The following is a 16,695-nucleotide window of genomic DNA, read 5'->3' as shown; positions in this document are numbered from 1 at the left end:
AGGCACCTTGATCTTGGACTTCCCAGCCTCCAGATCTGTGAGAAATAAATTTCTGTTGTGTACAAGTGACCCAGCCTATGGTATTCTTTTATAGCAGCCCAAACAGACTAAGACAGAGGGCTAGGAGTCCAAGATGGAAGGAAATTTTTAACTGTATATGTTTTTTGTACATTTTGGATTTGACCATATATTCAAAAACAAAAACATTCTTAAAAATACATAATGTGATGTTAAATGTTCAATAAATGTTCTCAGCTATTCTGAAAAGCGCATTGTGTTAAAAACATGTAAGAGCTTGATTTGTCGTGATGATATTAAGATGATGGATATTTTTGTTTAAATATTACGTTTTAAAAGATTTAAGTAATATTATTAGAATTTTTGTTCTTATGATGGTAAAAGACCAATTAAGCTTGTTTAACAAGATACATCTGATTATAAATCTTGAACATATAACCATGCATTAAGTTATTATTAGTGGACAAGATGGTGGCCAGATGAATTTGTTGCACATAATCTGGAGCCTAAACTTGGTTTTCATTGCATTTCCCAAAGGGGATTCATAAAACATACTTCTCATAGCCTCCAGTAAGTAAAAGCTGATACCAGCTTTTACAAAAGCACTTCTGGCTTTCCCTGGATGCTAGTTCACACAGCAGAGGAGCCTTCAAGAATCAGAGGCATTTTGGAGAACTGCCTGCAGGTGGCATCTGGAGTATGCAGAGGGGGCACAGGGCTGACATGGTGGCACACAAAGCACAAGGAACAGAATGGCTCTCTTCCAGTGATCATGCCTGCTCCAAAGGCTGGGGGGGGGGGGGGGCGGGCAGCCATCTCTGACTTTTTTCAGCTGTGCCCCTGTCTGCAAACTGAAAAACTGATGTGAAGATTCAGGTTAATCAGTACATTGTCTTTGTGCCAGAAACAAATTGGATTTAGTGATTCAAAAAATGAGACCATGAGGTAAAGTTTCCCTGTGGGTACCTGTTAATTTGTCTCCAGAGCAGACCTAGAGAACCTTTCACTTTCCTTCCAATGGTTTCCTGGTCCCACCATGGAGTCTACCACCCCCACCCCAGCCCACATACACAGGCTTTCCCCAAAGATGGAGTATGGTGAGCAAAGAAGGGATCAGGGATCCTTTGGGCCTCTCTCCTCAACAGGATCCTGTGATTTCTGTGTGTTTCCACGCACTGGATGGAATAAAAATAAAGAGGAGTGAGCTCTTAGAGAGATAGGGCAAGTGCCAGGGAGAGGGCACTCAACCCCTGTAGGGAAACAGGAGGGCTGGACACTCACCTGGAGAAAGGAGGAGGTGGTACCAGGCCTTGACCAGACGCAGCACCAAGCCTTGGGGAACAGGAAGGTAGGCCTCAATTTGGGGGACCCCAAGAACCTATTTCCGGCACAGCTATATGCCAGAAGTAAGGGTAGATGGAGGTGCAAATTGTTCAATCAAGAAACTGACTTAATCAAATCAATTATTAAAGTATATTAAAGTACACATGAGAAAATACTGTGACAAAGATACAAGTGTAGAAAAATCTGGAGAGGAAGCACAGCAGAAAAGCATGGGGAAAGAGGAAATACTTCCTGATGCGTTAGCGATGACTGGCTCCATTACAGTTTACCCCAGGTCTATATCCATGTCTGCCCCAAGCCTTCTGTCCCCAGGGAGCCCTTTTCCTGAAATTCTATCCACCCAGTGTGGGTAGAATATAACTGTCTCCTCTGAGTGTGACTGTCACTCCTGCTTCAATTCCCAATTCCTTAGGCTGGAGTCTTCTACAAACAGTACCTCTATAGAGGGTCTTTGGGCCTCTTTCCTATGGAACTAATTATCTGCAATTCTCCTCATTTCTGTTTCCCCAGTCTATAAGATCAAACATGGGCAATCAATAAAGCTCCTACTATAATATATGACCATTTCTTTTAATACAAATGTTGGAGTTGTTGTATTTCTATTGAGATGATGATTATTGTACTTTTTCTTTTCTTTTTTTTTTTTTTGAACACCTTTATTGAAGTATAATTGCTTTACAATGTTGTGTTAGTTTCTGCTGTATAACAAAGTGAATCAGCTATATGTATACATATATCCCCATATCTCCTCCCTCTTGTGTCTCCCTCCCACCTTCCCTATCCCACGCTGCTAGGTGGTCACAAAGCACTGAGCTGATCTCCCTGTGCAATGCAGCTGCTTCCCACTAGCCATCTGTTTCACATTTGGTAGTGTATATATGTCAATGCTACTCTCTCACTTCGTCCCAGCTTACCCTTACCCCTCCCTGTGTCCTCAAGTCCATTCTCTACGTCTGTCTCTTTATTCCTGTCCTGCCCTTAGGTTCGTTAGAACCATTTTTTTTTTTTTTTAGATTCCATACATATGTGTTAGCATACAGTATTTGTTTTTCTCTTTCTGACTTACTTCACTCTGTATGACAGACTCAAGGTCCATCCACCTCACTACAAATAACTCAATTTCATTTCTTTTTATGGCTGAGTAATAGTCCATTGTATATATGTGCCACGTCTTCTTTATCCATTCATCTGTCGATGGACACTTAGGTTGCTTCCATGTCCTGGCTACTGTAAATAATGCTGCAAAGAACACTGTGGTACTTCTCTCTTTCTGAATTACAGTTGTCTCAGGATATATGCCCAGTAGTGGGATTGCTGGGTCATATCGTAGTTCTATTTTTAGTTTTTTAAGGAACCTCCATACTGTTCTCCATAGTGGCTATATCAATTTACATTCCCACAACAGTGCAAGAGGGTTTGCTTTTCTCCACACCCTCTCCAGCATTTATTGTTTGTAGGTTTTTTGATGATGTCCATTCTGACGGGTGTGAGGTGATATCTCATTGTAGTTTTGATTTGCATTTCTCTAATGGTTAGTGATGTTGAGCATCCTTTCATGTGTTTGTTGGCAATCTATATATCTTCTTTGGAGAAATGTCTATTTAGGTCTTCTGCCCATTTTTGGATTGGGTTGTTTTTTTTTTTTTTGATATTGAGCTGCATGAGCTACTTGTGTATTTTGGAGATTAATCCTTTGTCAGTTGCTTCGTTTGCAAATATTTTCTCCCATGCTGAGGGTTGTCTTTTCGTCTTATTTATGGTTTCCTTTGCTGTGCAAAAGCTTTTAAGTTTCATTAGGTCCCATTTGTTTATTTTTGTTTTTATTTCCATTTCTCTAGGAGGTGGGTCAAAAAGGATCTTGCTGTGATTTATGTCACAGAGTGTTCTGCCTATGTTTTCCTCTAAGAGTTTTATAGTGTCTGGCCTACATTTAGGTCTTTAATCCATTTTGAGTTTATTTTCGTGTATGGTGTTAGGGAGTGTTCTAATTTCATTCTTTTACATGTAGCTGTCCAGTTTTCCCAGCACCACTTATTGAAGAGGCTGTCTTTTCTGCACTGTATATTCTTGCCTCCTTTATCAAAGAAAAGGTGACCATATGTGTATGGGTTTATCTCTGGGCTTTCTATCCTGTTCCATTGATCTATATTTCTGTTTTTGTGCCAGTACCATACTGTCTTGATTACTGTAGCTTTGTAGTATAGTCTGAAGTCGGGGAGCTTGATTCCTCCAGCTCCGTTTTTCTTTCTCAAGATTGCTTTGGCTATACAGGGTCTTTTGTGTTTCCATACAAATTGTGAAGTTTTTTGGTTCTAGTTCTGTGAAAAATGCCATTGGTAGTTTGATAGGGATTGCATTGAATCTGTAGATTGCTTTGGGTAGTAGAGTCATTTTCACAATGTTGATTCTTCCAATCCAAGAACATAGTATACCTCTCCATCTGTTTGTATCGTCTTTAATTTCTTTCATCAGTGTCTTATAGTTTTCTGCATACAGGTCTTTTGTCTCCTTAGGTAGGTTTACTCCTAGGTATTTTATTATTTTTGTTGCAGTGGTAAATGGGAGTGTTTCCTTAATTTCTCTTTCAGATTTTTCATCATTAGTGTATAGGAATGCAAGAGATTTCTGTGCATTAATTTTGTATTCTGTTACTTTACCAAATTCATTGATTAGCTCTAGTAGTTTTCTGGTAGCATCTTTAGGATTCTCTATGTATAGTATCATGTCATCTGCAAACAGTGACAGTTTTACTTCTTTTCTGATTTGGATTCCTTTTATTTCTTTTTCTTCTCTGATTGCTGTGGCTAAAACTTCCAAAACTATGTTGAATAATAGCAGTGAGAGTAGGCAACCTTGTCCTGTTCCTGATCTTAGAGGAAATGGTTTCAGTTTTTCACCATTGAGAACGATGTTGGCTGTGCATTTGTCATATATGGCCTTTATTATGTTGAGGTAGGTTCCCTCTATGCCTACTTTCTGGAGAGTTTTTATCATAAATGGGTGTTGAATTTTGTCGAAAGCTTTTTCTGCATCTACTGAGATGATCATACGGTTTTTAATCCTTCGATTTGTTAATATGGTGTATCACATTGACTGATTTGCGTATATGGAAGAATCCTTGCATTCCTGGGATAAACCCCACTTGATCATGATGTATGATCCTTTTCATGAGCTGTTGGATTCTGCTGGCTAGTATTTTGTTGAGGATTTTTGCATCTATGTTCATCAGTGATACTGGCCTGTAGTTTTCTTTTTTTGTGACATCTTTGTCTGGTTTTGGTATCAGGGTGATGGTAGCTTCGTAGAATGAGTTTGGGAGTGTTCCTCCCTCTGCTATATTGTTGAAGAGTTTGAGAAGGATAGGTGTTAGCTCTTCTCTAAATGTTTGATAGAATTCGCCTGTGAAGCCATCTGGTCCTGTTGGAAGATTTTTTTTTTAACATCTTTATTGGAGTATAATTGCTTTACAATGGTGTGTTAGTTTCTGCTTTATAACAGAGTGAATCAGTTATACATATACATATGTTCCCATATCTCTTCCCTCTTGCATCTCCCTCCCTCCCACCCTCCCCATCCCACCCCTCCAGGTGGTCACAAAGTGCCGAGCTGACCTCTCTGTGCCATGCAGCTGCTTCCCACCAGCTATCTACTTTACGCTCGGTAGTGTATATATGTCCATGCCACTCTCCCACCCCGTCACAGCCTACCCCTCCCCCTCCCCACATCCCCAAATCCATTCTGTAATCACAGTTTCAATTTCAGTGCTTGCGATTGGTCTGTTTATATTTTCTATTTCTTCCTGGTTTAGTCTCGGAAGGTTGTGCTTTTCTAAGAATTTGTCCATTTCTTCCAGGTTGTCCATTTTATTGGCATATAGTTGCTTGTAGTAATCTCTCATGATCCTTTGTATTTCTGCAGAGTCAGTTGTTACTTCTCCTTTTTCATTTCTAATTCTGTTGATTTGAGTCTTCTCCCTTTTTTTCTTGACGAGTCTGGCTAATGGTTTATCAATTTTTTTTATCTTCTCAAAGAACCACCTTTTAGTTTTATTGGTCTTTGTTATTGTTTCCTCCATTTCCTTTTCATTTATTTCTGATCTGATCTTTATGATTTCTTTCCTTCTGCTAACTTTAGGGCTTTTTTGTTCTTCTTCCTCTAATTGCTTTAGGTGTAAGGTTAGGTTGTTTATTTGAGATTTTTCTTGTTTCTTGAACTACGATGGTATTGCTATAAATTTCCCTCTTAGGACTGCTTTTGCTGCATCCCATAGGTTTTGGGTCGTCATATTTTCATTGTCATTTGTTTCTAGGTATTTTTTGATTTCCTCTTTGATTTCTTCAGTGATCTCTTGGTTATTTAGTAGTGTATTGTTTAGCCTCCATGTGTTTGTATTTTTTACAGTTTTTTTCCTGTAATTGATATCTAGTCTCATAGTGTTGTGGTCAGAAAAGATACTTGATATGATTTCAATTTTCTTAAATTTACCAAGGCTTGATTTGTGACCCAAGATATAGTCTATCCTGGAGAATGTTCCATGAGCACTTGAGAAGAAAGTATATTCTGTTGTTTTTGGATGGAATGTCCTATAAATATCAATTTAAGTCCATCTTGTTTAATGTATCATTTAAAGCTTGTGTTTCCTTATTTATTTTAATTTTGGATGATCTGTCCATTGGTGAAAGTGGGGTGTTAAAGTTCCCTACTATGATTGTGGTACTGTTGATTTCCCCTTTTATGGCTGTTAGCATTTGCCGTATGTATTGAGGTGCTCCTATGCTGGGTGCATAAATATTTACAATTGTTATATCTTCTTCTTGGATTGATCCCTTGATCATGATGTAGTGTCCTTCTTTGTCTCTTGTAATAGTCTTTATTTTCAAGTCTATTTTGTCTGATATGAGAATTGCTACTCCAGCTTTCTTTTAATTTCCATTTTCATGGAATATCTTTTTCCATCTCCTCACTTTCAGCCTGTATGTGTCCCTAGGTCTGAAGTGGGTCTCTTGTAGACGGCATATATACGGGTGTTTTTTTTGTATCCATTCAGCCAGTTTATGTCTTTTGGTTGGAGCATTTAATCCATTTACATTTAAGGTAATTATCGATATGTATGTTCCTATTACCATTTTCTCAATTGTTTTGGGTTTGTTTTTGTAGGTCTTTTCCTTCTCTTGTGTTTCCTGCCTAGAGAAGTTCCTTTAGCATTTGTTGTAAAGCTGGTTTGGTGGTTCTGAATTCTGTTAACTTTTGCTTGTCTGTAAAGGTTTTAATTTCTCCATCGAATCTGCATGAGATCCTTGCTGGGTAGAGTCATCTTGGTTGTAGATTTTTTCCTTTCATCACTTTAAGTATGTCCTGCCACTCCCTTCTGGCTTGCAGAGTTTCTGCTGAAAGATCAGCTGTTAACCTTATGGGGATTCCCTTGTATGTTATTTGTTGTTTTTCCCTTGCTGCTTTTAATATTTTTTCTTTTTATTTAATTTTTGATAGTCTGATTAATATGTGTTTTGGCATGTTTCTCCTTGGATTTATCCTGTATGGGACTCTCTGCGCTTCCTGGACTTGATTGACTATTTCCTTTCCCATATTAGGGAAGTTTTCAACTATAATCTCTTCAAATATGTTCTCAGTCCCTTTCTTTTTCTCTTCTTCTTCTGGGACCCCTATAATTTGAATGTTGGTGTGTTTAATATTGTCCCAGGGGTCTCTGAGACTGTCCTCAATTCTTTTCATTCTTTTTGTTTTATTCTGCTCCACAGCAGTTATTTCCACTATTTTATCTTCCAGGTCACTTATCCGTTCTTCTGCCTCAGTTATTCTGCTATTGATTCCTTCTAGAGAATTTTTAATTTCATTTATTGTGTTGTTCATCGTTGTGTGTTTGCTCTTTAGTTCTTCTAGGTCCTTGTTAAACGTTTCTTTTTTTTTTTTTTAATTAATTAATTAATTTATTTTTGGCTGTGTTGGGTCTTCGTTTCTGTGCGAGGGCTTTCTCTAGTTGCGACAAGCGGGGGCCACTCTTCATCGCGGTGCGCGGGCCTCTCACTATCGCGGCCTCTCTTGTTGCAGAGCACAGGCTCCAGACGCGCAGGCTCAGTAGTTGTGGCTCACGGGCCTAGTCGCTCCGCGGCATGTGGGATCTTCCCAGACTAGGGCTCGAACCCGTGTCCCCTGCATTGGCAGGCAGATTCCCAACCACTGCGCCACCAGGGAAGCCCTAAACGTTTCTTGTATTTTCTCCATTCTATTTCCAAGATTTTGGATCATCTTTACTATCATTACTCTATGAGTTCTTTTTCAGGTAGACTGCCTATTTCCTCTTCATTTGTTTGGTCTGGTGAGTTTTTACTTTGCTTCTTCATCTGCTGCATATTTCTTTGTCTTCTCATTTTGTTTAACATACTCTGTTTGGGGTCTCCTTTTCACAGGCTGCTGGTTCGTAGTTCCTGTTGTTCTTGGTGTCTGCCCCCAGTGGGTGAGGTTGGTTCAGTGGCTTGTGTAGGCTTCCTGGTGGAGGGGACTGATGCCTGTGTTCTGGTGGGTGGGGGCTGGATCTTGTCTTTCTGGTGGGTAGGGCTGCATCTGGTGGTGTGTTTTGGGGTGTCTGTGAACTTAGTATGATTTTAGGCAGCCTCTCTGCTAATGGGTGGGGTTGTGTTCCTGTCCTGCTAGTTGTTTGGCATAGGGTGTCCAGCACTGTAGCTTGCTGGTCTTTGAGTGGAGCTGGGTCTTAGCGTTGAGACGGATATCTCTGGGAGAGCTCTCGCCTATTGATATTATGTGGGGCCGGAGGTCTCTTGTGGTCTAATGTCTTACACTCGGCTCTCCCACCTCAGAGGCTGAGGCCTGACACCAGGCCAGATCACCAAGACCGTGTCAGCCACACAACTCCGAAGAAAAGGGAGGAAAAAAAAGAAAGAAAAAAAAATTTTTAATAATAATAAATTTTTAAAGATTGTTAAAATAAAAGAAATTTTTAAAAAGAGAGCAACCAGACCAGTAAAGAAATCCACCAATGATAACAAGCGCTAAAAACTATACTAAGATAAACATAAAAATCAGAAACAAATCAGTCGCAGATAGCAAACCCCAAGTCTACAGTTGCCCCCAAAGTCCACAGCCTCAATTTTGGGATGATTTGTTGTCTATTCAGGTATTCCACAGATGCAGGGTACATCAAGTTGACTGTGGGGATTTAATCTGCTGCTCCTGAGGCTGCACGGAGAAATTACCCTTTCTCTTCTTTGTTTGCACAGCTCCTGGGGTTCAGATTTGCTTTTGGCCCCGCCTCTGCATGTAGATCACCCTCAGGCATCTGTTCCCACCCAGACAGGACGGGGTTAAAGCAGCGGCTGATTAGGGTGCTCTGGGTCACTCAGGCCTGGGGGAGGGAGGGGCACAGTAGTTATAATTGCACCGCGGGGCCAGCTTGACATTGCAACAGCCTGAGGCACGCCGTGTGTTCTCCCGGGGAAGTTGTCCCTGGATCACGGGACCTGGCGGTGGCGGGCTGCACAGGCTTCCGGGGGGGTGTGGATAGTGACCTGTGCTTGCACACAGGATTCTTGGTGGCTGCAGCAGCAGCGTTAGCGTTTCATGCACGTCTCTGGGGTCCAAGCTGATAGCCGTGGCTCACATCCGTCTCTGGAGCTTGTTTAGGCGGTGCTCTGCCTTCTGTGGGCACACAGGGAAGGAATCCCGTCTCCTCGCGCACCCCAAAACAATGGTCTCTTGCCTCTTAGGCAGTTCCAGACTTTTTCCCTGACTCCCTCCCAGCTAGCAGTGGCGCACTAGCCCCCTTAAGACTGTGTTCACACAGCCAACCCCAGTCCTCTCCCTGGGATCTGACCTCTGAAGCCCGAGCCTCAGCTCCCAGACCCCGCCTGCCCTGGCGGATGAGGAGACAAGCCTCTCAGACTGGTGAGTGCTGGTCGGCACCAATCCTCCCTGCAGGAATCTCTCTGCTTTTCCCTCTACACCCCTGTTGCTGCGCTCTCCTCCGTGGCTCCAAAGCTCCGCCGCCGCCCCGCCCACCGTTCTTTTGTCTCTGTTTTTTCTTTTTTCTTTTGCCCTACCCAGGTACATGGGGGTTTTCTTGCCTTTTGGGAAGTCTGAGGTCTTCTGCCAGCATTCAGTAGGTGTTCTGTAGGAGTTGTTCCACATGTAGATGTATTTTTGATGTATTTGTGGGGAGGAAGGTGATCTCCACGTCTCACTCCTCTGCCATCTTGAAGGTCTCCTCTGTACTTTTCCTTAAGATGAAGGGGAAAAGAACATTCTCATTGTCCACAGACTAGGAAAGCAGTGGGTTAACGTGCTTTTCCATCTGCTTCAAGTCCCAAGTTGCTTGAAGGTGCTTCTAGTTGGAGGGGATGTGTTACAGGTGAGTCCTGCCATGTGGAACCAGGACAGAGGCTGGGCAGGGACGCATCGTTGTGTGGCAGATAAGCTACATTTTATTAAACCAAATAATCTAAGAATTATGTTGCTAGGCTTGTTTATACCCTTTCTGTTTTTTTCCTAAGCTTTAGCAAAGTCTTATTCACATATTTCATTTTTTTCTCAGCTGTGTTATAGAGTAACAGGAAAATATTTTGTCCAAGTGGGAGAGTAGTAGATCTTGAATCATCTATAAAATCAGAGGGTAAAATAACTCTCTGGAAGTAGGAGCTGGGGCTTTATGATATCACTGCCCCTCCCCCATGTGCAGTGCCATACTTGGAGAGCTGGGTTTAATTTATTAAGGAAAGCAGCGGTTACATTCTGCCTTCATATGGGGCAGGGGACTCGGACAGATAAGCAGGACCCCTGGTGTCTCTGTACACAGAGAGGTTATGAGAAAACCTCAAATGAAAGGGCAAAAATAATGCACTCATTTCTCATCATGAGTTACTCCCTTGTATCTCTGTAAGATGTATGGACGCCAGTGTGCTAAAGAGAAAAGCCATGAAAGGACCATCCTGAGCACCAAGAGGTGTGAGTTCTCTCATTCTCAGTCACTCAGAATCATTTGTGGGTTATGTTTCCTCCTATACTATTCCCTCTTGTCTCCCTCATATCCTCCCTCTCTTACTGTTTCCCTCTCTCCCTCTCATTCTGTCTCTCTTTCTCTGTCTTAATCTCTTACATATACACACACTTACCTTTCCACCCTGTCCCCAGAAATAAATTATTGCTCAGACTACCCTAATAGGATAATCAGGCTAGACTTGACTTCCAAGTTTTCAAAAAATTTTTTTAGAGTAGGTCTCACTTCAAATCATCCCTGATTACCAAATTTTCAAGTTTATCTCCATTGAAGTCACCTCATTTGTTTGCTTTATTTAAGAGTTAGATGCCATGGGACTCACAGTTCTAGCGTTTTTCAACTTCTGGACGTTTGTGGCCTGTGCTTATACACAGAGAAGAGGGGTAGGGACTGTCTGAATCTGTGGGCACCCACTGCACTGCTGCCACTGCCTACCCTCCCAGGGCTTCTCCTGGTGTGTCCTTTCTTGCAGTTCTTCTTGTTCCTGACATTTCAGCTCTTCTTCTAAATATCTATCTTTTTGAAGGTAGGAAGTTACCTTCTTCCCATGATCAGAACCCAAAGAGATTTCTAAATTCCACTTTTTCTTTCTTTGTAGTTCCTTATGTATTATCACACAGAAAACAGTGTCCACCAAAAATATTATCCCTACTGCCAGATAGAAAAGGAAATGAAACTAGACAGGAGTTGGTGACTGGAGGCCTGCAAAAGAAAATGACAGAGTAAATGCTATTTAGAAACCAGAGGGATCTGGCTGAGTTACGTTTGGAAGAGAAGGTTGGCTGAGACCTGATATGTCTGTACCCAAGGCAGACACTGGTAATTTTAGGGGCAGGAGGGAGCTCCAGCTGGGCTATATGGTTATAGACAGGCGGCGGGCTCCTCCTAAGAGCTTAACTGCCAGGGCCTTGCCGGTGGACTTACTCCCTAGTTTCAGAGACAACTGCTATTTCTATGCCATTTAATCATTAGAATTTAGGTTGAAGATAAACTTTTTTTCCCAGACAGTCTTTGTTCTGGAGCTCACAATCCCTCCACCTCAGCCATATAGAGATACTTGGGCAAGTATTTATGTGCAATCCACAAAATCCCTATCTCACTAATTTACGGTATGAGCTCCCTGATGTAAAAACTGCACCCCAATGTCTTTATATCCCCATACCTATGACAACAGATAGGAGGAAGTCAGTATATTGTTGATTAGATTATTGGTGAGAGAGGAGGAGAGAGAGGGAGGGAAAGAAGGAGGAAGAGAGAGAGGAGAGAGAGGAGAATGGGAGAAGGAGAAAGAGGGAGGGAGGGAGTGGGAGAGAGAGAGAGAAGGCAGGAGAAAATAAAGAAGGAAGGACAAAAGGATGGAAATAAATGGAGGAAGGAAAGAAAACAAAGAAAAAGAAAGGGAAGGAAATTTAAGGAAGTTTATTAGGAGAATGCTGAAGTTTTGAATCAAGAGTGGAAAGACCTGTTCATGGTTTTTCCTGGCTGAGCCATGAAAAAGGTATCATGAGACCTCAGTCCCATAGGAGTTAAGAGAGCATCTCCTCATGTGCCAGTCAGCTCCCATCATTCTCACTCACCAAACACCTGAAGCTCCAACTCAGGGCGGTGCTTGATGACATTTCCATCTTCTGTGGTAGCCTCACACCAGTATAATCCGGAGTCTTCTTTTTTAGCAGGTAGTATCTGGTATTCAGAGGATATGTTCCTGCTCATCAGTGTCTTGCTTCCCACAAGGGAAGTAAGGAGAAGTAAAGCTGCAAACCAGGCTTTTGTGGGAGCAACTTTGTTTCACAGCTCAGGTTGACCAGATTCCCCTCTAGGAGGGGGAATGACAAGGATGATCTCAGCACTGGGGCTGGAAATAGCTCTAAAGAAAAAGTTGATAGGGATAGGGTGGTCTGCTTCAGTGTCAAGGTTTTTTGTTTGTTTGTTTGTTTTCTAATAGAAGATACATTCCCACCCCCTTTGGGAAACCTGCCCCTAGAGAATGCATCTATAAGACATAATTTTCCCCACTTCTAGCAGAGAGTCATTTGGGGTTTCCTCATAGACATACTTACAGTTGACAGTTTGCCCCTATTCTACTGGGGAGAACACCTCTACACAGTCCATGCTTCCCTGAATAGCCATGTTATTATATGACCATGCCCTTTGGTAATGGTTGACCAGGAGTGGACACTGACCCCTACACTAGCCAGTTCAGTGACTCATTACTTCTGTTTCTACCTCAAAAGATAATCTGGGGGAATTCCCTGGCGGTCCAGTGGTTAGGACTCTGCGCTTCCACTGCAGGGGGTCCAGGTTTGATCCCTGGTCGGGGAACTAAGATCCCGAAAGTCACGCAGTGTGGCTAAATAAATAAATAAATAAATAATCTGGGACAAGAATTTCTTTCCCATAAGAATGAACTATTTTTCAGACAGAAAAAAGTTGCTAGTGGTTATGAGTACTAAGATAAAAGGCCATGAGAGAGTAACAACAAGGGCCACATGCAAACTGGGACAGAGGAAACTGCTTAGTTAGCAGATGTTCAGAGAGAAGTGGAACCAGAGAGGCCACGGGGTCCTTGAGAGATAGACAGAAAGTATAACCACATCCTAATGTCTTCCTGGCTATGGAGCTTTTATGAGGTTCCATTGAGTTATTTTCTAATAACTCTCCTACCTACCTTGAGTGAGTCACCACTCCTTGCAACTAAAATAAAATTGATGAAATGGATTCTCACTATGCCATGGCCTTGACATTAGCTCCTGGAATTACTGATGTGGCACAGTAGTGTACTGGAAAGAGCAATGAACAAGGACCCAGAAGACCTCAGTTCTGATCCCAGTCCGGCCACTGGTCATTGTGTGGCCTTCATAAGGCGGTTTACCTCTCTGGAGTTCAGTTTTTTCACTTGTAAATTGAAGTGATAATTTATGATGTTTACTCTGGTTCTTAAAACTATAGCTCTATGACTATTCAGATACAATACCTTTTATAAAGTGATAGATACTCCTGCTGATGTGTAGCGATGCCTTCCCATGCCTGAACAGTGCTAGATGCCACTGTGACTCAGGTTGGTTTTCAGAATGGTGAATTCAGAATTCTGAGGAGAAAACTTAAAGGTTTTGCCATTTTGGTAGAAAAGTACATTGTACACCAGCTTATTCTTCCATCCATGACACCTCAAGACCAGAGGTTCCCCTTCAGTGAAGACTCTGCGAGACCTGGAGTAGTAGCCAATCTGGAAAATGTGGACCCAAAACATGTGTATATGGTGGCAGAGGTACAAGGAAGCCAAAGCTGGACCCTAGGGGCTTATCTTTTTTCTCTTTGTAACATTCCAACTTCAGAGCTCTGCTGAATTTGAGGCCTATCTCCCATTCCTCAAATATCTTTAGCTTTGCTGGGAAGAAAAGTAATCTTTACCGGCAGCCATGCACACAGCCCCTTTTTATCTTTCCTTTCCAGATCTCAGAAGTTGGTTAGGACAAAAATAGCTTACTCTATGTGGTAGGCAGTATTTTAAGATGTCCCCAATGAGTCACACTCTTGTATAATCCCTTTGAGTGTGGCTGGAACCTATGACTTGCTTGTAACCAACAGAATATGATAAAGGTTATGTGATGTCACTCCCATGATGATGTTACATTATATGAGACTGTCTTAGCTGACTGGACTGCAGGAGACTTCTGCTGGCTTTGAAGAAATGAGCTGACATGTTGTTAAGAGGGCCTTTGTGAGGGCCACATGGCAAGGGGTCTCCAGCAAATGAGACTGGCCTCCAGCAAAAAAGGTGCGGACCTCAGTCCTACAACCACAAGGAACTGAATTCTGCCAATGACCATGGGCACTTGGAAGAGCTGCTGGAATGAACACAGCCCAGTCAACACCCTGACTGCAGCCTCAGCAGAGCACCCAGCCAAGCTGGGCCAAGACTCCTGACCCATGGAAAGTTAATAAATGTATGTTGTTTTAAACTGTTAAATTTATGGTAATTTGTTACACAGCAATAAGAAACGAATACACTCTAACTCCTGACTAATTTGTTAATGGGATCACACGTACTAAGACAAACACACAGAAAGGCAAACATATCCAGGTGTATGTATATATGCTTTTAAACTGATAGGAATACTCACATATGTGCAAATCAGTGATATAGCTGGTAAAAACAAACTCCAAGTCAAATGAGCCCTCCCTGTTTTTTGTTTTTTGTTGTTTTTTGGCTGCATAGGGTCTTTGTTGCTGCACGGGGGCTTTCTGTAGTTGTGGTGCTCGGGCCTCTCATTACGGTGGCTTCTCTTGCTGTGGAGCACGGGCTCTAGGCACGCAGACTTCAGTAGTTGTGGCGCGCGGGCTCAGTTGTTGTGGCTCACGGGCTCTAGAGTGCAGGCTCAGTAGTTGTTGCGCATGGGCTTAGTTGCTCCGTGGCACATGGGATCTTCCCGGACCAGGGCTTGAACCCGTGTCCCCTGCATTGGGAACTCCCTCATTAAGGTTTTGTCTGTCTCTTTTTTGAGTGTTTAAAAAGAGGCTGGATATGTTCGGGAAAATACTTTAAAATAATTAAAAGACCTTGAGAGGTTGGCTCCTACCTTCAGGATGGCTGCACATAAATCACTTCATATAATCCCCATAACAACCTACCCCCACCCAGGATAGGAATATGAAGTCCATTTTATGGATGAGGAAACAGAAGACATGGAGGCTTACTTGCCTATGGCACAAAGCAATCATGCAGCAGAGCCAGGTTTCAACACAAGTCTGTCTGGCTCCAACCCACCCTCCACTTATTAATAATAATTATAGTTAACAAGAGTGGGACACTTACTATGTGCCAGGCACTCTGCTAAGTATTTACTCATTTATAGCCATAATATTCCTAGGAGGCAGGTATTCCTTTTGAGTCCATTCTCCAGATGAGAACTGAGGTTTGGAAAGGTTGGTGACATGGCCAAGATCACATAGCTAATGAGCGGCAGAGAAAATATGATTCACTCCCCAAGCCTGCGCTCTTAACTCCTGTGATATGTAGCCAAACTGTCTCTCCGAATGTCCAGTCCCCCTCCCCCGTGCTCCCCTTGCTGCAGGCACACTGGTGCTTTTCAATTCCCATCCCAGACCAAGCCCCTCCCCACCTCCCAGCCTCTGCATGTGCTTTTCCCTCCACCCAGAAAGCTTCCTCCTAGTCCCTCCCTTATTTGCAACCCTAGTTCCTCTTCTTCCTCTAGGTCTGAGTTCCAATGTCCCTGACATTCTACTTCGATTCTTCTCTCACTCAGATCCTTGTTTTTCCCATCAAGGCACTCATTACAACTTACCAAAAATTTTTTGTTAGTTTCATTTTACTTGTATTTTATTTGCCTTTCCCACTTGAATGAAAGGCCCATGAGGGCAGAAATTTGTCTGTCTTGGTCCCTGACATATCTCCAGTAGCCAGAAGATTCCAGGTATTAATAGGTGCTCTGTAAGTATTTAATAGATTATAATCATTAGAATTTGCAGCTCACCAATAGAAGAAAGCAGATGGTTTCCAACCCCAAGCTAAGAGTTCTCTTGTGTTACAAAAAAAAGGCTTTCAGCTTCTGCTGCTCCAAGAGATAAGTTAGCACAGCAAGCACAGCCTCGATGGAGTCCTCCCAGTGCACTAGAAGGAAGTCTGCTCAAAGGTGTTCACCCACAAATCCCACACCAGGGACCTTGGGCCACAGAACAGCCCTGTTTGGCCTCCTTAAAGCTTCTTCTCTGCGGGGAGGGATCACACAGAATCTGATCTGCTGCCCAGAAGCTGCTGCATACCAGGGCTGAGCTGGATGCCTCATGGTCATGAGCCAGTTCATTCTTTGCCATCACTCCAGACGACAGGCGTCTATCCCTATTTTACCCATTAGGAGACTCAGGTTCACAGTGGTGAGATGGCTTTCCCAGAGCCACGCAGCTGGTAAGTGGGAGAGTCACTCACTCCCCCTTTAACATTCTTTGGTGGCTCCTTGTCATCTTCAGAAATGAACTCCAAATTCTTTAGCACGTAACAGAGCAGGACCCTATAGAGCTTTCCTGGGACAGACCCCTCACCACCTTGTCCTCTGCCTGCCTCCTTTTTGTAGAAAAGCTGTAGTTTCCCAGGCCTCCCCTCAGTCACAAAAGCCTGGCTCAAGAGTTAATGATTGAAAGGATGTGAACATGTAGTGGCAAAAATAGCAGTTGGGCCAGGAGAACTGATAAGAATTTAAACAGTAAATTGGCCATATGGCAGTCACAGAATCTTTAGTTTTTCTCTGAAGTACGTAGATAACAGTATCTGACGCACATTTCCTGAG

At 42.6% G+C, this 16,695-nt stretch overlaps 1 protein-coding gene across 1 annotated transcript; it reads right to left on the bottom strand.

Moving 5' to 3' along the window:
- Positions 1-648: 648 nt before the first annotated feature.
- On the bottom strand, positions 649-16,225 carry FCGR1A (Fc gamma receptor Ia). Its single transcript, XM_068537573.1, is given in 8 exon segments — positions 649-806; positions 1,300-1,350; positions 10,826-11,041; positions 11,968-12,127; positions 12,130-12,255; positions 13,365-13,593; positions 13,595-13,616; positions 16,057-16,225. Coding segments are annotated over 8 exon segments (1,131 nt in total).
- Positions 16,226-16,695: the final 470 nt, after the last annotated feature.

The sequence above is a fragment of the Eschrichtius robustus genome, chromosome 3 (assembly GCF_028021215.1).
Source record: "Eschrichtius robustus isolate mEscRob2 chromosome 3, mEscRob2.pri, whole genome shotgun sequence".
Classification (NCBI taxonomy): Eukaryota; Metazoa; Chordata; class Mammalia; order Artiodactyla; family Eschrichtiidae; genus Eschrichtius; species Eschrichtius robustus.
The sequence above is the reverse complement of the archived record's forward strand: the minus strand, read 5'-3'. Positions and strand labels throughout refer to the sequence as shown.